The sequence below is a fragment of the Canis aureus genome, chromosome 23, assembly GCF_053574225.1.
Source record: "Canis aureus isolate CA01 chromosome 23, VMU_Caureus_v.1.0, whole genome shotgun sequence".
In the NCBI taxonomy this organism is placed as follows: domain Eukaryota; kingdom Metazoa; phylum Chordata; class Mammalia; order Carnivora; family Canidae; genus Canis; species Canis aureus.
The window spans coordinates 20100759-20123857 of record NC_135633.1 but is presented as its reverse complement, the minus strand read 5'-3'; the positions used below and the strand labels follow the sequence as shown (position 1 = coordinate 20123857).

The 23099-nt window shown below is 42.5% G+C and overlaps 2 protein-coding genes across 3 annotated transcripts in view; both read left to right on the top strand.

Annotated features, from left to right (window-relative positions):
* Positions 1-9951: 9951 nt before the first annotated feature.
* RBMXL2 (RBMX like 2) lies at positions 9952-11986 on the top strand. Its single transcript, XM_077866641.1, has one exon. The coding sequence runs from the start codon at positions 10531-10533 to the stop codon at positions 11698-11700; it is 1170 nt and encodes a 389-aa protein (XP_077722767.1). The 5' UTR covers positions 9952-10530; the 3' UTR covers positions 11701-11986.
* A 1521-nt stretch (positions 11987-13507) lies between these two features.
* The window catches only part of LOC144294738 (uncharacterized), a 148837-nt gene continuing 139245 nt past the window's right edge, over positions 13508-23099 (top strand). For both annotated transcript variants that reach the window (XM_077866643.1, XM_077866642.1), the window contains exons 1-2: positions 13508-13649; positions 15837-15900. The gene's annotated coding sequence lies outside the window, so the exon portion shown is untranslated. The remainder of the gene's footprint in view (positions 13650-15836; positions 15901-23099) is intronic.

The following is a 23099-nucleotide window of genomic DNA, read 5'->3' as shown; positions in this document are numbered from 1 at the left end:
AGAGATGGGAGGCTTTTAATTTAATTTCCCAATACATCTGACCATCAATATCAGTATTACAATTTTACCAATGATGTAGATATAAGACCATATTTCATTATGGTAAACGTAATTTGAAAAATAAAAGATACTGGCCTATTACTAGAGTCCCATTGAGTCCAGGCCATCATCGTACTATCTGGAAATACCTCCCACGGTGAGGTCACTCATGTTTGCAGGCTTTCATTTGATCTTGACATGTTCCAACAGCAGGAGTAGCCTCAGCACTACATAGCTTCACTCTTTCAGGCATCAGTATCACTGCGCTAAGGGACAGTATCATCTCCTGCTTTGAGCCTCTTTCTAAGTGTTACTGAGCTAGAGCGTCTCTCATTATTTAACTCATTTATTTATTTTATCTTCTTTTTTATCCAAATTTTCTCACCTTTCGAAGGGACATTAAGTTCCCTCACGGTGCTGCTCTAGATCGCAGACAGCAATATCAATCTAGCAGGTACCCTCCCCTCAGGCCACTCCCATGTGTTTAGAATAGGATGATACAGATACAGAATTAGTGGACTGATTTTACTACTAGTCATAGTGGAACTCACTGTTAATCACTGTTTTCCCAAATGGGGTAAAGGTATACTTCATCAGGTCCTTAGGGATTCTGACAGAAGGATTTAAAATATAGTCACAGTTTCTTACTAAAGAATCATCTCTGCTTCTGGAACTTATAGCTGCAGCCTTGATCCTGCGACCATTAGGTAAGAAAAAGAAAGTTGAGGTGGTAAGGGGAAGAAAGAAAAATTACAGTCATTAGTCATTATCCCATGAGAAGATGCATAGTCATGCTACCATCCTCTTCCAGTCCTCTTCCTCAGATCCACCAGGAAAAAAAAAAAAAAAGACTCTATTCAGTGAGGACAGTACCTTAGCCCTCCCTGTGTTGAGTGTGAGCATATACTCATAAAGGCCTTCATGCCTTTATCTCTCCCTGTTTCAGATGAACAATGTCTAACTGCCCATTCCAATTCTCTATCAAACTATTACTAAGAGGATACCTCCCTACTCATTGTTGGACATTATGGGCCATAATGTATGTTCCTTGTCATACTTCAGCCAAGTATGTTCCTTGGTCTGAAGAAATATGATTTGGTGATCCAAACTGGTACAGTCTGTTCTGTCATGGTTCTTTTACAGTACTCTGAACATTTGCATCTTCTATTGGGTAAGCAGAGTCTACTTCAAAATCCACATCTATTCTAAGACCCCTTGGCTACCAGTATCAGTTTCACTTGCCAGCTGTGTTTCCCCAGCTAATTTGCCCATACATCATCTGTAGTTTGTCTCTCTTGTTGGCAGACAGAACTGTAGCTCGTGGCATTTTGTGCTCCAGAGGTGCAAGACAAAAATGTCTAGATTCAGGCCATATCTGCATTGCTCCAGTATCCAGGCATTTCTTGCATGCAGGTAGCCTCTTCAAACAAGTACACAGGGCTGTCGACTAGTGAATTCCAATCACCTTGTGAAGCTGCAGGTTGCTTCTTCTAATGGGCATCAACATGTCCTGTAGTGCACCCCCCAAATTCTCACAGTGATTTCAATAGGGCCATGCCTCACATCTCTCTCTTATTTAAATATTTCATCTATTAAGTAATCTCTACCCCCAATATGGGGTTCGCTAATGACCCCCAGATCAAGAGCTACGTGCTCTACCTACTGAGCGAACCAGGTCCCCCATGGTTATCCACCCCTGATCAATGGACACCACCCATGAGTCAGTGAAAGCTCAAACCAAGAGGCTTTTATCATTGTTGACTTCTTCAATCACTGCTAAGAAAACAGCATGTAATTCTGCCCACCAAGCTGATTTGTTTTTACCTTCCCTCAAACAGTTTTTAGCCTTCCAAACGGGATGCTATCTGTTCACCTTGGAACTGCCATCCATGAACCAAGCAGCTCCTTGTTGGTCACTTGAGAAACTGTTTACAGGGCACTGTTCATAGAATATAACCCTACAGCTCGTCATGTGGTTCCAAAGTCAATCCAAGGGGAAAGTCTACCTGGCTTGCTTGTGAATCCACTGGGCAAACTTTCTGCAGTCCTCTGATAGCATATTCCTATACAGACCATTTCTATTTTATTGTAGAAGTCTTCTGGGCACTGTTCTACCCATTAGTATGTTTCTGTGACCTCATCCAATTATCATTAATATTTCTGGTCTTAAGATTATTATTTTTCATTAAAAATTTTAATTATGTTAAATACACGTGACATGAAGTTTACCATCTTTACTGCTTTTAAGTGTACAGTTCAGCCGTGTTAAGTATATTTACATTGTTGTGCAACCAATCCCTAGAATTTTTTCATCTTGCAAAATTGAAGCTCTGTGCCAATTAAATAACAGATCATTTTCCCCTCCCTCCGGCCCCTAGCAACCGCTGCTCTGCTTTCTCTTCCTATGAACTTGACCATTCTAGGTACCTCATATAAGCGGAATCCTTGTTCAGTATTTGTCTTTCTGTGACTGGCATGTTTCATGTAGCATAATGTCCTCAAGATTCATCCGTGCATCTGTGTTGTAGCAGTAGTCAGGATTTCCTTCCTTTTTCAGGCTAATATTATATGTACATTTATACTACATTTTGTTTTTCCATTCATCTGTGCATGGACACTTGAGTTGCTTCCACCTCTTGGCTACTGTGAGTAATGTTGTATGAACATGGGTGTACAAGTATCTGAGGCCTTGCTTTCAGTTCTTTAGGATATATGTCCAGAAGTAGATTGCTGGATCATAGGGTAATTCTACTTTTATTCTTTTGAAGAACCACCATACTATTTCCTATAGTGGCTGCAATATTTTACATTCCTACCAGCAGCGTGCCAGTGTTCCAGTATCCCCACATCCTTGCCAACATTTGTTATTTTCTGGGGTTTTATTTGTTTGTTTTGGTTCTTTGATAGTAACTATCTTAATGGGTGTGAGATTATACAATTATTTATATCTTTCAGGCATAGGAGCAGTTTCAATTAATGTCTAATAGCAAGCGACTATTATATGAAGTGACTGCTCTTCAAATGGAAATTCTCTAGTCCAAAAAGTTCCAGTAGTCATGGCTGTAGGCCATTCACAGGCTGTTCCATAAGCTCCAGTTTATACTCCATATGGGTCTCTGGTACAGAGAATTCACTCATACCAGCACTCCAGCTTTTCTTTTACACTGTGTGGGCTTGGGCAGTCTTATCAGTTCCCAGTTAGCATGTCTAATATTGCTTGAAGGGTATATTTACATGCCAATGTTTTACATAACAGGGAGGGGAAACATTACTCTATCAGGCACAATAGCCATCCACATAATACATGGAGATAAAAGAGATATAGGGATGCAGTCACTTCGTATAAACATTCCTGTTTTCACCCAAATCTCTACATCAATCCTATCAACCCTTAACATTTCTATATTCTCTCCTTTTAAAAAATTTTTTTTATTTATTTATGAAGACACAGAGAGAGGCAGAGGGAGAAGCAGGCTCCACGCGGGGAGCCTGACGTGGGACTCGATCCCAGGTCTCCAAGATCATGCCCTGGGCTGAAGGCAGGTGCTAAACCGCTGAGCCACCCAGGCTGCCCCTATGGTCTCTCAATCTGATTATAGCTCCCGTTAGGGATGTATCAATGGGTTTTTTTTTTTTCAATGGGTTTTTTGATACCACAGTGCACAAGGTTCCCTGGTCTAAGGGTCCCAGAAACTGCTCTTCTCCATTCCTGTCCATTTATCTGCTCAGAAGACTTTGTGTCCTGAGCAGGTGTCAGGTCAAGGTACCTATGCCATTTGTCAATCTTTGTCTTGATTAATCTGCATGACTATTACCCCAGGTGATTCCAGGTCAGGTGTTTCTCATTGTAGTATTTATCTTCAGGCTTTTAAAACTCTTCTAAACTGGAGTAAATAGAGCAGATTTATTTGAAGCTGTTTAACATTGAAAGACTAGCAGGAGGTCCTATTGGTTCACCCAACATTAAGACCTCCTGCTGCATTAAGATCTTTGTTACACCCCTATCAATGTCCATTCGATTTATCTTGTTGCTTAATAACCATGCAGGGATTTCTACCTTGCTGGGGCAAGTCCTCTGACTACCCTCTGCCTTTCTCCATTTTATTGTTAGTGCCTTTTTTTTTTTTTTTTGGATTCATTTATTTTAGAGAGAGAGAGAGAAAGAGAGAGAGAGAGCGCGCACACGCACCTGAGGGGAAGGGACAGATGGAGAAGGAGAGAGTCTTAAGCAGACTTCATGCTGAACACAGAGCACTAAACGGGGCTCGATCTCACAACCCTCAGATCATTACCTGAAACAAAACCAAGAGTGAGACGTTTAACTGAACCACCCAGGTGCCCCTACTGATAGTATTTTTAATAGCACCTATAAGAGGGGAAGCTGAGATTAAATTCTATGAGGATTTTCAGACTGCTGCTCTATTTTGCAACTTGGGATACCCATACAAAAAGGTCCCCTAACCAACCTGTGTAACTGGCATATTCAATGGGTGGATATCTTCATTATCAAAAAGCCAGTCCCACATGGCTTGCATATGAAGCATATCAGTTGTTTCATGTTGGGTGTTCTCCTTGGCATTTATAGGGGTAGTTGAATTGTCCCCCTTCTCAGACTTCACAGTGTTATTCAGGCTGGCTGTTTTCTTGAGAATAGCTTGCTGTGTTTCTGGATCATGTATTGCCATCTGTGGATTGTTCACTAGTGAGCTGTTGGTCCTGTATCAGTGTAAACATGTGTTTCTGCTCTGCAGCATTCAGAACCAAAGATGTCCCCCTACATTAGTCACTTTGTGAACTGTGAAGTCCCATGCAGCACAAAGGACTTACCCAGACACTGCGCTAAGAGACCTAAGTGTAGCCTGGTTTCCACCTGTACTGGGACATGTCTTTAGAGGTGACCCCAGCCCCCTGCCCATGCTCAGTCTTTTTTTTTTTTAAGATTTTATTTATTTATTCATGATAGTCACACAGAGAGAGACACAGGCAGAGGCAGAAGCAGGCTCCATGCAGGGAGCCCGACGTGGGATTCAATCCCGGGTCTCCAGGATCGCGCCCCGGGCCAAAGGCAGGCACCAAACTGCTGCGCCACCCAGGGATCCCCATGCTCAGTCTTTGTCTAAGAAAGCACAGAGTTGCCAAATTGCCAAATATATATCTTCCCAGCCCCCATTCCCAAACCATGTTCAGTACTTTCCCACAACCTCCTTCTAAAGTTTTTCCATTTCTCCAGGGCCCCTTAGTCCTACTTTTTTACTTCCCCAATCACCCCTTTTTGTTCCTCTCTGTTCTTCCTTTAAAGACATATCTCCAGGACGCCTCTGTGGCTCAGTGGTTTAGTGCCTGCCTTTGGCCCACGGCGCGACCTTGGAATCCAGAGATCAGAGTCCCACTTCGGGCTCCCTGCATGGAGCCTGCTTCTCCCTCTGCCTGTGTCTCTGCCTCTCTCTCTCTCTCTCTCTCTCTCTCTCTCTCTGTGTCTCTCATGAATAAATACATAAAATCTTTAAAAAAAATAAAGACATGTCTCCTTTGTCTTAGTTGGGTTGAGCACAGTTTCTACAGTTTGAGTTTATACTTAATGTCTGTCTTGCCATCTTTAACAAGTGGCTGATGCTGTATCTCTGTTCTGTGGTGCCCCTACCCAGATCTGCATTGAAACCACCAAAGGACTCTGGTACGCGACAACTGGACTGACTCAGCAAGCACTGAGACCTTTTGTCTCCAGTTTGCTTGCTTGTTTATCCAGTGAGGAGTCTGACTCCTGATCCAGTGCTTGGAAGCACAGTGAAGAAAGATTTTGATTGTTAGGATCCTGGGTATACTCTTGAGGTTGAGATAAAGTTCCAGGCCTCTTTGTAAGTTACTATTAGTTAAGGATATGGGAACTTCTCAGTTGACATAGTACCCTTCCCCTCCCAACTCCTCCAGACTGTATGTTTTGCAGCAATGGCCCTAATGCTGTTCACTTTCTTTTACCCTGACAAAACTTTACTAAAGACAATACTGAATTATAGTGGCCTTTTTGGGGCTCCTGGGACAAGACCAGCCTGGTTTGAAAGGAGCCCTGGAGCAAATGGGAGCAAAAATCTCAGACACACAATGGTCCCTTTACTTTGCCCGGAAGGAGAAAGATCAGAAAAAACTCTCCAGCTTCTTGGTCCTCCCTAGAGGGGGGTGTAGGGGTGTGTGTGTGTGTGTGTGTGTATGTAAGGAGGCGGGAGCTCAAAGTTCTAACCCTGTAATCACAGGGTGGGTTCCTTAGGCTATGAGTCCCCATTGTGAAATGATCTAGGGGCCCCACTAGGAGTAACCTTATTAGCATAAATTCAGGTGTGTCAAAAGGGATATCTTTTAACAAAAGATACTGTATCCCTTAGGAAATCCCAAGGGTTTTAGGAGCTCTGTGCCAGCAACTGGGGACAAAGACCAAACATATATATATTTTATTATTCCTCAGGTGTGATAGTTTGTATGCAGTTGGTAGTAGTGCAGAAGTAGGTAAGTGAGTCTGGATGTGTTTTGGGACTGGGGACTGATTGGGTAGGGAGGGGGCACCATGGGAACTGGAGGAAACAAGAATCACTACCTCCCTCCACAAGCCCCTATATCCATCAGTAGGAAAATGGGAAAAATAAATTGTGGTATAGTCATACGGAGAATATTAGAAAATCAAAAAGAACAGACTACTGGTGCATACAAAACATGCATGAATCACAGAAATAATATGCTGAGGGAGGGGCATCTGGGTGGTGCAGTCGGTTAAGCCTCAACTCTTGGTTTTGGCTCAGGTTGTGATCTCAGGGTGGTGATCTCAGGGTCATGAGACCGAGCCCTGCATCAGGCACTGTGCTCAGCACAGAGTCTGCTTAAGTTTCTCTGTCCAGCTCCCTCTGCCCTTCCTCTGCCCCTCCCCCACAGGCACGAATACGCTCCTGCACTCTCTCTCTCAAATAAATCTTTTAAAAAAGAAGAAATAACAAACTGAATGAAGTAAGCCAGATACAGAACAGTTTATTCTATAGATTACTTTTATATAAAGTTTAAGGACAGGCAAAACTAACTTATGATCAATATAAGTCAGAAAAGTGGTTACCTCTGGGAAGAAGGTATTGTTTTGAAAGGGGCGCGAGGGAACTATCTGGGGTTGTGGAAATGTTATTGATCTTGACGTTGGGTCATGGTTACATGGGTATGTACATATGTAAAAATCTATAAGATTCTATAAACTTATAAACTTAGTGTTTATTAGTTAGCCCTAAGTAAACACATTCAAGGTAAACATTCAAAGAATAGAAATGGAAGGCAAAACTTCCAATTAGAGGAAAAAGAAAGGAATAAAGACAAATCATTTGATACAAGAATGCAAGAAAGTTGGGGAAAAAAAGAGGCAAGAAAGGTATGGTTAACAGCTCACAAGAAGCTGGCAGAAAGAAATCTGAAAAATACTGAGCTATATAAGTATTAGATAAAATAGATTAAGATAAAAATGTTTTGGGTAATGGGGATCATTACATAACAAAGACATTTACCAGAAATGCATAGCAATTCTCAATTTTTATATATCCAACAATGTAATCTTAAATTACATGAAACAAAAACTTACATAAAAAGAGAAATTTCCAAATCCACAATTACAGGAAATTTAAAAACCATTCTCAGTGATTGATAATTCTGTCAGACAAAAATAGGATAAGGTAGATTTAAACATCGTAATAGAAGGAAAGAATTCTACCCCAGTATTTGGAGAATATACTTTCCTTTCAAGCATATATGGAACATTACACGGACACACACACACACACACACACACACACACAGATCCACAGCAGATCACAAAGCAAGTTTCAAGCAAAAACCAAAGAATGGAGATCATACAAAGTATCTTAAGAAAAAAACCCCAAATATGTATGTTCAAAAACTTGAAAACATACTTCTTTATAATTCATGAGTCAAGAATGAAAATGAGCAAATGTTAGGAACTGAGGAGCAATGCAAACACCATGTTTCACAGCTCAGGACATGCTGTTAACTAGCATATAGAGAAGAAGTTTTAAACTTAGATACAGCAAGTAGAAGAAATATTTTTTAAAACTCTTAATGCACAGTCAAAAAATTAGGACAAAAATAACACAAACTGTAAATCCAAAGAATGTGGAAAGAAGAAAGACAATAGTAGCAAATAAAATAAAAACAAAGTATCAACAAAGAAAAAGGCTGCTTCTTTGAAAAGATAAAAACTTTTGGTGAGACTGGTTACAAAACAGAACACAGCTATCCATAAAATGAAATTTCAAATTAAAAAAAGATGATACACTTAGAAAAGTGTAAACTACAAAAACCAAGTCAAGAAATAAAAAAAAAAAATCTGAATAGCCTTAAAACTGAAAGAAATTTAGGCAAAAATCTCCCCAGCTCAGTAAGGGTATGAAAATTATAGGCCAATGCCCTTTATGCTCAGAAATGTAACATTTCTATGTAAAACATGAGCAAAGAAAAATAAATTTATTTAACAATAAATACATCATGAATTGGTAGGCTTACCTTAGAAATATAATGATTTAATAATGTGTTACTGCAACTCATGAACTGATGTGATGCATTTAACTTCTATTCATGCACATTAAAAAATCTTAAAACTTTAAGAAAGTTCACATTAAAGTCAAACATAAAAATGCCTGCTTTTATCACCTCTTTCAACATTATGTGGCTATTGCAGTAAACCAAATTAACTCATATGTACATACATATGTACACGTTACATACACAAATATTGACTTCTCATGACTATTGTTAACTTTTCATATAGCAGCCTTTGAAAAATCTAAATTATTTTATTTTTAAAAAATTTTTTTTAACTTTTATTTATTTATGATAGTCACAGAGAGAGAGAGAGAGAGAGAGAGGCAGAGACATAGGTAGAGGGAGAAGCAGGCTCCATGCACCGGGAGCCCGGTGTGGGATTCGATCCTGGGTCTCCAGGTTCGCGCTCTGGGCCAAAGGCAGGCGCCAAACCGCTGCGCCACCCAGGGATCCCTAAATTATTATTTTAAAAAGCCCTCAAACACATTATGGTTTTTTCAGACAGTAGTTTTAGATGTCACAATCTCAAGCACAGCTATGTTCACCAAGTTACTCTTCACACTTAGTTTCACTCAGAGAATATTGTAAGGAACAAATTTGAATTGTGTAACCCGTTTGAACCTAAAATGCTTTGTTTCACTGAGATGTACCTCCTTTTTGGAGAGGAAGAGGCAAGGGCTTCAGTTGGTTTTGCTTGCCTCAGGTGCTACTGTGAGGAATGTCTAAGAGCTCTCATGTTTTCCTTTTATTTTTCCTAAAGGGGACTTTTTGTGCAATACCTTTATATTAAAGGGCAGTACTACATAAAACTATGAGCCCTTTGGAGTTTGGCAAACGGATGAAAATGGTGCAGAAGGGGAAAATGATGCATCCAAAGAATGACTCCCTCTTTTTCCTATTCTAGCAACCAACCCTCCCCCTCAAGTCTTCTCTTGCCCTTGGACAAGTGCAAAAGTTCTTAATACACTTTATGTACAAACTGCGTTTTTAAACTTTTCAGTCACTATTTCATTTTTCAGTGGATTTTTTTTTTTTTTTCCTGTTTGAAAAAGTGGCTCAGCGGTTTAGCGCGGCCTTCAGTCCAGGGCGTGATCCTGGAGACCTGGGATGGAGTCCCACGTCGGGCTCCCAGCGTGGGGCCTGCTGCTCCCTCTGCCTGTGTCTCCGCCTCTGTGTCTCATGAATGAAAGGAAAGGGAAAGGGAGAAGAAAGAAAAAAGAAAGAAAAAAGAAAGAAAAAAGAAAGAAAAGAAAAGAAAAGAAAAGAAGAAAAGAAAAAGAAAAAGAAAAGAAAAGGAAAAAGAAAATGGCTTGGATAACTTGGATTAGAATACTTTATAATTTTTCTCCTTAAGGGGCCCCTGGGTGGCTCAGCGGTTGAGCGTCTTCCTTTGGCTCAGGTCGTGATGGGGGCGTGGGGGGGTCTTCGGGATGCGGCCCTCCGTTGGGCTCCCCGGCACGCAGCCTGCTTCTCCCTCAGCCTGTGTGTCTGCCTCTTTCCGTGTGTCTCTTATGAATAAATAAGTAAAAATATCTTTAAAAACATTTTTTTCCTCAAGAGTGATGGGGAAAAAAATTTTTTTTTTTTTAACCTAACGGCTTTTCATTGCGCAACGGAGCTTCCAGGAGTGACAGCAAGCCGGGGCAGGTCAGGAACCGGAAGCTGGGAGACCTGCCTCGGAGCCCCCCCGCGCCCCCCGGCGCCCCCCGCGCCCGGCAGCCAATCACCAGCAGAGCCCCGCCGGGCCGCGCACCCGCCGGAGGCTCGCCTCAGCCGTCCGCCTGCGCTGCGGGGGCTCCGCCGCGACGCGCCGCCCGACCGGTAGGAGCCGCCGTCGCCGTCGCCGTCGCCGTCGCCGTCGGGGAGCGCCCCCGAGCCCCCCCGCCGCCCCCGAGCCCTCGACCGGCCGACATGGTTGAGGCGGATCGCCCCGGGAAGCTCTTCATCGGCGGCCTCAACCCCGAAACCGACGAGAAGGGCCTCGAGGCCGCGTTCGGCAAGTATGGCCACATCAGCGAGGTGCTCCTGATGAAAGATCGAGAAACCAGCAAGTCCAGGGGCTTCGCGTTCGTCACCTTCGAAAGCCCCGCGGACGCCAAGGCCGCCGCCAGAGACATGAACGGCAAGTCCCTGGATGGTAAGGCCATCAAGGTGGCCCAGGCCACCAAGCCGGCGTTTGAGAGCGGGCGGCGGGGCCGCGGCCGCCTGAGGGGCCTGCGCGGGGCCCGCGGCGGCCCGCGGCGCCCTCCGTCCCGGGGCGGGCCGGCGGACGACGGCAGCTACGCGGGGGATTTCGACCCGCGGCCCTCCAGGGCCCCGATGCCCCTGAAGCGCGGGCCGCCGCCGCCGCGCAGGCCCGGGCCGCCCCCCAAGAGGGCCGCGCCGTCGGGCCCGGCTCGCAGCGGCGGCGGCGGCGGCGGCGGGATGCGCGGGCGGGCCCCGGCCGCGCGGGGGCGAGACGGCTACGCGGGCCCGCCGCGCCGGGAGCCGCCGCCGCCGCGCCGCGCCGCCTACCTGGGCCCCCGGGAGGAGGGCTACTCGCCCCGAGACGGCTACTTGAGCCGAGACTACCCGGGCGCCCGCGACCCCCGCGAGTTGGCCGCCTCGCCGCGAGACTACGCCTACCGCGATTACGGCCACGCCGCGGCCCGGGACGACTGTCCGTCGAGAGGCTACGGCGACCGAGACGGCTACGCAGGGCGCGACCGCGACTACGCGGACCATCCGAGCGGAGGCTCCTACCGAGACCCCTTCGACAGCTACGCGGACCCGCGCGGCGCCGCGGCGGCGCGGGGGCCCCCGCCTTCGTACGGCGGAGGAGGCCGCTACGGCGAATACCGGGGCTGCTCGCCCGACGTGTACGGCGGCGGCCGCGACACTTACGGCGGCGGCGGCCGGAGCGACCGCTACTCGCGGGGCCGCGACCGGGTGGGCAGGGCCGACCGCGGGCTCTCCCCGTCCTTGGAGAGGGGGTGCCCCCCGCCGCGCGAGTCTTACAGCCGCTCGGGCCGCAGGGTCCCCAGGGGCGGAGGCCGCCTGGGAAGCCGCCCCGAGAGGGGGGGAGGCCGCAGCAGGTACTAGGCGCCCGCTGCCGCTGCCGACGACCCACATTCCGTTTTCCGAGAAACTAGCGGAAAGAGAAGAGGAGTCTGTGCGATGGTGAACTCTAACCCCAAGGACTCGTGCCAGGAAGAGTTGTTTTTTTCTTTTTTTTTTACCTTTTGAGCGTTCTCTGTTAAGCTTTCTCTCCCTAACCTTGGTGCTTTTCGGGAGGAAGAAGCTAAAGCTCGTTTAATTGCTCGTTTAACGTTTTGGAATTGTTTAACGTTTCTTTCAACAAGCTCGTGTTAAAAGTATAAGACTTGAACCCGCGTACTGGTCTTCTTATATTTCCAAGTAAAAATCCTTCCAAAGGCTTCCTCCCTCCTCAATTTTCCTGATAAATGAGACAGACAGTTCTCAAACCGTTTACAAACATCTGCCCGCCAAAAACGGAAAGAAGGATCATTTCTATTAATACAGACCAACTAGATTTTTTGGGGGGGACGAGTGGGAGGGAATTGGTGTATGCCACTCTTAAGATTGCAGGGTGTCTTTCAAATCCGGGCTCAGTGCTCCCAGTATTTAAAAAAAAAAAAAAAGTGACCAGCAGCAACAGCAAAAATCACTTAGATGCGTATTTAAAGAAAGTTCTATTCACTCTATAAGTCTAAAAAAAAGCAAGTCAACAATGCTGGCCATATTTTGTTTTTTATTTTGTTTTTGCCTTTACTTTGGGAATCTGCAGGACCTCCTGTTCCCTTTCTCCCCAAAATACTGTTCATATGTGTTGAACAAGAATGGAATCCTAAGTTAAAGATTTGGCCAACCAACCACAGAGCTGCAAAAATCCCAAACATCAATTAATAGAGTTTATTTTCACCACCAACAAATTACTAAGAAACAAGTAGAAAATACGGTAGTGGATTTGGGGATCATAGGGCTTTCATTCCTAACTCTCCAAGCTACTTGCCCTTGGCTCTAGGGCTGGCTGCTGGCTCATGTGGAGAGAATTAGACTTCTACCCCTAAGGGTGGAGGAATCAAATGTGAGAAGCATCAGAGCTCAGAAGCTCAGAGAATTCTTGAGAGAGCTTGGCATTTCAACATCTGAGGATTTCATCCCGGTGTGAGGGACCTGGGTCTGTTCACAAGAGGCCGGGGATGGGTTGAGGGTTCGGTTCTATTAAGGTGGGGAGAAGGACTTGAACAGACAGAGATCAGAGAGGCTCCCTCTAGAGTGCCTCAGGAGGGAAAGTGAACAGTCTCTTCTTTCCACCCCAAGCTCAGGACAAGAAACACCTTTTCCAGTTAGCACCTGTGGAATTTCCTGGTTTATCAGAGAGAGAGAGAGAGAGAGGTAATTGCACCTCAAGGTGCAAGGAGCTCTAGCGGCCAGAGAAAAAAGGATCAGGTTAAAATAGTAGGATTCATGTTCTGCGTAATAATTGCTGGAGGAAAACAGATGAGCACCTGAACTACAACAACAAAGTACTAGAGATCTGAACATACCACACTCACATACACAACTCTAAAAATACAGTTTTTTGACAAAAATAATAAAGTAGGGGATTTACAGGAGAGGCTGCATTAGTGGCCCAGAAGATCAAATGCAAGAAATAGCTTAAAAAAAAAAAAAAAAAAAGTCCAGGACTCAATCTGGCAAAAATGTGTTATAGCTTTATGGAAAAATTGTTAATGTTTATTAAAGGACCTAAAAGAAGAACTAAATAAATGGGAGGTTTGTATCATGTCATGGTTGGGAAACACTTTTTATTATAACTCTTCTCAACCTCACCAAATTAATTTGGAGATCAATACAACTTCAAATGAAGTTACAACATGATTTTTCCACACAGCTCTCTTCTCTTTCTCAATAATACCCATTTATTTGTGTGATCAACGATGGAATACTAAATAAAAGATTTGGCCAACCGGCCACAAAACAAAACAAAAGCTTCAATTCACTACAAACAAATGATGAAGAAACAGGTAAGAAAAAAACACTAATGGGAGTTTTAGTCTAATAATCCTAAAGCTTATATAGTGAAATAAAGAGCAAGAAGAGCCAAAGCAATTCTGAAAAAAGCAATAATTAGGAAGGACTCACTCCACCAGATACCAAATTTGTTACAAAGTTAGAGTGATTTAAGCTGTGTGATATCGACAGACAAGGATAGACAGACCAACAGAGCCAAAATAGTGAGCCTAGGAACAGGCCCACTTGCATATGAAAACATGATACATGACAGAGGTAACTTTGAAAGTCACTGGTGACAGGATGGACTTTTTCTTGTTTTTGATGGCTATCTCTTTGCAAAAAGAGAAATGAGATTCCCTAACTCAGCATACACAAAAATACATTCTAGATGGTTTGAAGATATAAATCTGAAGAGGAGATTTTTTTAAATACTTAGAAGAAAATAAAGAAGAAATGTATCACACTGAGGTAGAGAACTTTTTAAGACATAAAACACAATCCTAGGAGGAAAATGTTAATAGAATTTTCCACGTTATTAAAATTTTTTTATGATAGGATACTTAACAGTGAAATACCTAACCATACATTGGAAGAATTTATTTGCATTGAAATAACTTCCAACAGAATGCTTAGGAACCAGTAAGAAAGAAAACACCCAAGAAAGAAAAGGGGGAGGGGGCAAAACGACTGATACCTTTCTGATAGAGGTATAAATTGACATAATCACTGGAAATAATTTTGGCAATGCCTAGCAAAGTTGGAGGGTGCATACCTTATGACCCAGAAATTCCACTTCAAGGAGAGGACCTAGAGAAACTTGCACATGTACACAGGAGATTTGCACGAGTCTGGGTCTTAACTGCACTCCTGGAATGTTAAAAAGTAGAAGGTCTACCTGGAGTGGATCAACGTGAGGTTTATTCTTATAATGAAGTTCAATGTAGAAGCTAATGAGAATCAGCCATATCCACATGCAATCTAGGTAAATATCACAATATTTGTTGGGTGAAAAAGGCAAGTTGCATAAATACAGGTGTAATAAAAAATACATGATTGGAGTGATACACCGTAAAGTTGGTAAGTTTTGCGGGAGGAAAGGAAGATGGGATGAGTGGGCTTTAGCTGAATCTGCAGTGTTCTGTTTAACAGATGGGTTTTAAGCAAAAATGACAATGTTAGCATCTTAAATTTGTGTCTGTACATTAGCTTCTCCAGTATTCTATAATTTTGATATATTTCATACTATAATCTTTAACATGAAAAGTAGAGCTTAGCACAGAGCCAGCATATAATGGCTACTCAAAAATGCTAGTTATTATACTGAAACTGTCTTTCAGATTTAACACTCTTTTGACAATAACGGTCCCTCTTGGCTTTGTTTATGGGTGATGCCTTATTCTATTTGACTCAGTTTATAGAACCTCCTGTCATAAACTGCTCACAGCTGGCTCACCATAACTTCAAGAATGGAATTTGCATATCTGAGGACCAAATCTTAGAGGAAAGTGTAGTTTTTCCCTTTACCATTCTTTCAGAAGCATAATAGCGATGAAAATTTTTTTCCAATTAACAAAAATGCCAATTTCTGGAGAGTAACCTCCTGAATATTGAACTATTAATAACTTTTATTTTTTTTTAAAGATTTTATTTATTTATTCATGAGAGAGAGAGAGAGAGAGAGGCAGAGACACAGGCAGAGAGAGAAGCAGACCCCAAACAGGGAGCCCAGTGTGGGACTCGATCTGGATCCTGGGTCTTCAGGATCAGGCCCTGGGCTGAAGGCGGCGCTAAACCACTGAGCCAACAGGCTGCCCCTTAATAACTTTTTAAAAGAAAACATTTAGAAAAAAAGTCTCCGGCAGAGCTTAGATGAGTTCAAGAGATCATAGCATACAAAGGTTTTGGCTTTCTCATGCACATACACGGTAGAGGAGCCCCAGTTCTTCTTTACTGGAAATTAATGCATAAAGCTGTTTTTGTAGGAAAACATGTAAGAGATCTAGCAATTGATAATTCTTGTTTATAATTGCTTTCATAATGATGAGAAAAAGATCATACCAGGTATTTCACAAGACCTACCCACTGAGGGCAGTTTAAAGAATGTGCATCTCATAACCCAAGCCTTTGTGTTTTCTATCTTGAGTTTGGCTCAGTCTACTCCTGAGACCCTCTCTCCACATTCCTTCTGTCCAAAACAGGGTTCCAGGAGCATCGAAAGTATCCATGTGGCTACTGACAGCATTACTGACTGTCCCCCACCAGGTGAGGCCTGAATGTCTTCCATCTCTGATTGCATCCTGCATCCTGTTGTGGGTCCTGGGGCTCTCTGGAGGGCTGGAGGTAGACCTCTTTCCTAGAGGGCAGTAGCTCCCCTTTTTCCCTTGCTGCAGGCCAGATAAGATGGGGAAGTATTTCCTGCTTATATTCCTTCTACCTGGAACCCCTAACATCTCTCAGCCTTTAGATCATTGGGGTTCATGCTGCCACCCTTTTAGCCTTTACCTTAAAAAGGTTGTGTGATTTTCCTTCTTGTACAGAAATTTCCTTTTGGGGGACAGTTACTCTGTTCTTGGCTCAAGTATATTTAAGAACTCACCAAGCAGAATCGATGGTGTTGCTTTTGCTGTGCACGTATGGAATCTAGTGGTAGTGGGAATTCTTTCAGAATTCATATGTTTGTGGTGATGTCTGAAGCTAATTTCTCTTACAGTATGGCACATCTAAGAACTCTTTAAAAATTATTCTGAGTATAAAATATTTTGAGGGTGACATTTAATATGGGAATCAAGTACAAAAAATAAACTATAGCAACTACAAAGCAGTGATGACTCTGTGGAAGGCATTCCACTATCATATTTACTAAAATGTTCCAGGAGAATGAAAAAAATATGAGGATGTATTATGAAATTCTTAGGGAAAGCATTAGGAAAGAATAAGCTTCCTTGTAATATTTGGAGGCTGCTTGTTATAGTAAAAAGGTAATCTTGGTCATATGTATGAGTCTTCATTCTGTTATTTAGGTGACTTGGACAATTTTTTTTTAAAAGATTTTATTTGAGAGACAGCACAAGTGGGGGAAGGGACAGGGGGAGAGGGGGAGGTAAAAGCAGACTCCATGCTCAGCAGGGAGCCCCCATGTGGGCCTCCATCCCAGGACCCCTAGATCATGACCTGAGCCAAAGTCAGATGCTTAACTGACTGAGCCACCCAGGTGGTCCTGGGCAAGCTTTCTAAAATTTTTGACCTTCAGTTTTTTTCATGTGGAAATGGAGATGATATAACTATTTTGAAAGTTTAAAATAAGATAATTCATGTAAAGCATGCAGCACAGTGACTGGACTTGTAGGGGGGCTCATTCAATAGTAGTACCACAGTGCTCTGCATATAGCAGTAGCACAGACTTTCTTTTGGAATTTATCATTGCCATTGACCAGTAAAATTACTTATGTACTAGAAATCTTCAGAGAGTTCAATTTGAAGGTGTTAATGTATTTATCTTCAAGGTGTATTCACCCAGCTTGAAATCTTGGAGACATATTTGACTTTTTACAGTTCCCACTTTGCCTCTGCCTTCTGTTGTTCTTCTTCTTCTTCTTCAAAAAAGATTTTATTTATTTATTAATGAGAGACAGAGAGAGAGAGAGAGAGAGAGAGGCAGAGACACAGGCAGAGGGAGAAGCAGGCTCCCTTCCATGCAGGGAGCCTGATGTGGGACTCGATCCCCTTCGGCCCAGGATCATGCCCTGGGCCGAAGGCAGGCGCCAAACAGCTGAGCCACCCAGGGATCCCCTGTGTACTTCTTGACAGAGAGGGTGACTTTGACTGGTAGGCTCAGTGTCCCATTCCTAACCAAACCGAAGTGATAAATTTATCAAGACCTTTTTTCCTTCAAATCTAGTAGGATTTAGAATTCTTACCCTCTGGTATAATTAACTTAGACTTCACTTTATGTCATAAATAATATAGCTAATGCAGTGCCTGAATTTTAAAGCGTGTGGCTATTATTGTTATTTACAATTGACCCAGGGTCCAGTGCACCTCAGGAAGTCCCTGAGTTCCAGTAGTGTGTATTGATCTAGAATAGGCACAGAATCTGGCAGACCTGAATTCAAATCCTGTATCCACCACTTACTAAACATGTGATCTTGGTCAGGCTACTTTACAGCTCTCTGCTTTGCTTCCCTTACCTATGAAACAGAGATGAGAGTGCTCATTCATGAGGTAGTTTGTCCATCTACTTACTCATTAAATCCAATGATGAGCAGATACTTATGTAATACCCACCATATGTCAAGCACCGTGTTAATCTGGGACCAAGGCAAACAACACAGTGGCACATATACTTGGCTGCCGAATTCGTGTTCATTAAGGAAGAATCACAGTGGTGGTTGCCCAGATGCAGACTAGGGGAATGTACATGTATCTAACAGGATTAGTCATTGGTTTCCTCCCACCCCCATCCTACCTGGGACTCTAGTTTTCTTTTACTTTTTTGCCCCCCCCCCATTTTTTTAGTATAGTTGACATATAATGTTACATTAATTTTAGGTGTACAACTTAATGATTTGACAAATTTATACATTATGTTTTGTTCACCACAAGTGTAGCTATCATCTATCACCATACAATGCTCTTGCAGTATCATTGACTATATTCCTTATGCTGTGCCTTGTTCATCCCATAATTGAAAGCCTGTATCTCCCCCTCCCCTTCACCTATTTGCCCAACAGCCTCCCACCCCTCTAGCAACCATCAGTTCTTTATTTATAGGCCTGATTCTATTTTTTGTTTATTCATTTGTGGTTTTTGTTTGTTTGCTTTTTAAGATTCCACTTATGAATGGAGTCATCTGGCAGTTGTCTTTCTCAGTCTGACTTATTTTAGTTAACATAATATCCTTTAGGTCCATCCATGTTGTTTCAAATGGCATGGTCTTACCTTTTTTTAATGGCTGTGCATTGTTCCTTTGTGCTCATGTGCATTTGTGTGTGCATTGCATGTATATCTTATGTCTGTTGATGAACACTTAGGTTGTTTCCATATCTTGGCTTTAAACATACAGGCCTGGGGGGGCACCTGGGTGGCTCAGTGGTTAAAGGACTGCTTTCAGCTCAATGCGTGATCCTAGGGGTCCTGGGATCGGGTCTTGCATAGGGTTCCCCAGCCAGGAGCCTGCTTCTCCCTCTGCCTATGTCTCTGCCTCTCTCTCTCTCTCTCTCTCTCTGTCTCTCATGAATAAATAAATAAAATCTTAGAAAAAACACACAGAGATGTGTATATCTTTTCAAATTATTGTTTTCATTTTCTTTGGGTGGTAAATACCCAATAGTGGATTTTTTGGATCATATGGTATTTCTTTCTTTTTCAGGAATTAAAAAAAATATTTTATTTATTTATTAATGAGAGACACGGAGAGGCAGAGACATAGGCAGAGGGGAAAACAGACTCCCTGCAGGGAGCCTGATGTGGGACTCGATCTCAGGACCCTGGGACCTCACCTTGAGCCGAAAGCAGATACTCAACCACTGAACCACCCAGGTGCCCCTTTTTCAGGAATCTTAATACTGTTTTCCACAGTGGCTACACCAGTTTACATTCCCACCAACAGTACACAGAGGTTCCTTTTTCTTCACATCCTCTCCAACACTTGTTATTTCTTGTCATTTTGATTTTAGCCATTCTAACTGGTATAAGGTGATATTTCATTGTGGCTTTGATATGCATTTCCCTGATGATTATGATGTTGAACATCTTTTCCTGGGTCTGTTGGCCATCTGGATGTCTTCTTTGGGAAAAAAAAATGCCTATTTAAGTCCTTTGCTATTTTTTGATCAAACTTTTTGTTTTTTTGGTATCAAGTTATATAAGTGCTCTGTATATTTTGGATATGAACCCCTTATTGAATATATTATTTGCAAATATCATCTCCCATTCAGTATGCTGTCTTTTAATTTTGTTAATGGTTTCCTTTGCTGTGCAAAAGCTTCTTATTTTGATGTAGTTCTGATACTTTTGTTTTGCTTTTGTTTCCTTTGCCTTATGAGACATATCTAGAAAAGGGTGGCTATGGCTGATAGAGAAACTACTGTGCCTGTGCTCTCTTCTAGGATTTTTATGGTTTCAGGTCTCACATTTGGTCTTTAGTCCATTTTGAGTTTATTTTTGTGTGTAGTATAATAAGAAAGTAGTCCAGTTTTATTCTTTTGCATGTAGTTGTCATTTTCCCACACCATTTTTAAAAATTTTATTTATTCATGAGAGACACGGAGAGAGAGGCAGAGATACAGGCAGAAGGAGAAGCAAGCTCTCCGAGGGGAACCCAACGCGGGACCTGATCCTGGGACCCTGGGATCATGACCCAAGCCAAAGGCAGACATTCTACCGCTGAGCCACCTAGGTGTCCCCTCAACACCATTTATTAAGAAATTGTCTTTCCCCCATTGTATAGAAATTAATTGACCATAAATTGTGGGTGTATTTTTGGAGTCTCTATTCTGTTCCATCAGTCTAATGTCTGTTCCTGTGTCAGAACCATACTGTTTCGATTACTACAGCTTTGCAGTATATCTAGAAATCCAGGATTGTGGTACCTACCATTTTGTTCTTAGGATTGCTTTGGCTATTCAGGGTCTTCTCTAGCTCCATACAAATTTTGGTATTTTTTGTTCTAGTTTTGTGAAAAATGCATTTAATATTTTGATAGGGAATGAATTGAATATATAGATTGCTTTGGGTAATATGGACATTTTAACAATATTAATTCCTCTAATTAAACATCAGCTTTGAGAGAGAAACTTCTGCATTTGGACTCTGGGACATTTGAATTGCATAATAGAAAAAGTACCAGCTGGAATAATCTAGGATTAAGGTGTAGTAGTAATATGTCATGACAGAACTTTAGCTCTAACCCTGCCATTACTCATTACTCATGGATGGGATTTGAAGGAGTCAAGATCTTAATAATAAAACCTACCTGCCTACTTCAGACTGATTAAAAAATGGGACACAGAGATTCCTGGTAAGGGTTTTTGACTAGCCCAGATATCAAGGACTGGAGAAAGGAGGGGCAGTAGAGTATAAATGGTGGTATAATATAATGGCTGTGAAGGTATTACTCTGCATAACACCTCTTAGATATTGGGGGAATGGGACCAAAGTCTTACAATTGAAGCTGTATGATATAGCCAACTAGCAGTAGGATTCGCTACATCAGCATTCATGATTGGGAAAGGATTAGCCCTTTCCTAACATCATAGCTGTAGGGGCCACTGCAGTCCAAGCTGTGCAGCTGACCATGATTGATTGCTTTCAAAACTAGGTCTTACCCAGTTTCGTCTGATACTCTGCATAAGGCCAATCTCTGGGTGGCCAATCTGCTGGGGATTAGTTTTGGACAAATTAATCCTTATCTCTTAGCTAACCAATGGAGAGACATGGTGTTGAACAGAAGTAGACATCATTAATCCTCAGGAGATTAATGTTCAAAAGAGATAGATTTGGGTTGAAAAATGTAAAATTTTAACTGCGATAAGCATTGTGAGAGAGCTGCCTAGTGCTATGAGATACTATAGTAATAAAGGTTTGGTGTAGTACAAGATGTTGGAGAATGCATCCTTAAGGGAATGATGATTGAATTCAGATGTGAAAGAAGAGTAAGAGCTACATTGCTGGGAAAATTAAATGAGACAATATGTTAAAGCATGTAGCACTTAAGTTCTCCTTAAATAGAGACTGTGGTTTTCTTATGGCTATTCTTTTTTGACACTGAGGTAGTTTTTGCTGGAAGTTTAAGCTATATGGGTAAGGGTAAAGGAACAAATCACTAACATATTAATTTAAGAAGGCATACCTTGAGGTTGATTGCCAGGAGCACACAAAAGAAGAATGCCAAAATGTGGATCAACCAAGGCAGAAAGTAGGAGATTCAGTTAGAGGTCAAACTGAGAAGAAAAACTTAACAGGGAAAATGTGGAAACTGGGAAGCAGGCATGGACTAACTTTTGGGATTGATGCCCTGGAACGTAGTGCATTTGTATTAACTGCCCTTCAAAGTCTGTATCACATTCCTGGAGAAAGTCACTCTTCTTAAAGGTATCAGGGCTGTTTGGATCTGGGATGAACCAGCTCCTGTCTTTATCCTTTTTTTAAAATTTTATTTTTAAAGATTTTATTTATTTATTAATTCATCACACACACACACACACACACACACACAGAGTGGCAGAGACACAGGCAGAGGGAGAAGCAAGGTCCATGCAGGGAGCCTGATGTGGGACTCCATTCCAGGACTCTATCCCAGGACTCCAGGATGACGCCCTGGGCGGCGCTAAACCGCTGAGCCACCCAGAGAGGAGGGATCCCTCCTGTCTTTATCCTTAAGGCACTCACAGTCTAGTGTGGTTGGCAGATTGTTCTGTGTTAAATTACCTTTAGTGCAAAGCAGAGGAATATTAAATGCTGTGAGATAGGTAAGGGCAATGTGCTAAGAGAGCAAAGGAGTTCTGAGTAGTGGAGGGCTTTCCAGAGAATGTGAATTTCAAGATTTTTCCCTGAAACAGAGAAACTCCTCTTCAGTGCTTGTATATTGTACATTTTAGAGACGGCTGGGTCCATTTTTTTTCCTATTTGTACCTCATTTTAGGATTGTTACCATTTTTTATCTCCCTCTCTGCTGATTTCCATCTACTTTATTCCATTGCCAATTGGAAGCCATTGAAACTTCTGAAGACAGGAGTGGTGATCTGAGCGGCAGTTGACTGTTCTGTCCCTGGCATCTAAAAGATGGATTGAAGAGAAAGGTTGGAGACAGAGGGCCATCCTTTACATGATAAGACTTAAAGCTTTTATATTAAAATTGCCCTAGTGGATTAAGAAACTGGGGGGTGGCAAGGGTTTCTGGTCTTTGAACAGAGGTTAACCCATAAACAGTCCACTAGATGGCACCAAAAGCTTAAGGATTGTGGCTTCATGGTTCCTGGCTCCTGCCACGCAGAACCGGGGCTCCAGGGCCAGCTGCTATGTGGCTGAGTGGTGCCTGAACCTTCCTTCTGGGCATGATGAAAATGAAATAGGGACAATTGGAACTCTTTATTGACTCAGATACTGAGCATCGGTTACAGTTGGAAAGACCAGAAATACATCCACGTGTATCCAAGTATTCAAACTAGTAGGGAATGACAATGCAGTGAATAATGCTGATTTAATTGGCTAGTACTTTGGGAATAAAAACACATACTTTTATACTCCAAAATAATTTCCAGGTGGATTAGCTTTTTATTTTAGGTAAGGTTTTTTTCTATAAAAATTATTTCCAGTTTTCTTCTGTAATAATTGACCTGTATCATTGTAAATTTAAGGTATACAGCATAATGGCCTGACTTACGTGTTGAGAAATGTTCACCAAAATAAGTTTAGTTAGCATCCATCATCTTATATAGATGCAATAAAAAGAAAAAGCAAAG

What these genes read in the sequence shown, in the direction of transcription:
- RBMXL2 (XM_077866641.1), top strand. Translation starts at nt 10,531, where the DNA reads ATGGTTGAGGCGGATCGCCCCGGGAAGCTCTTCATCGGCGGCCTCAAC.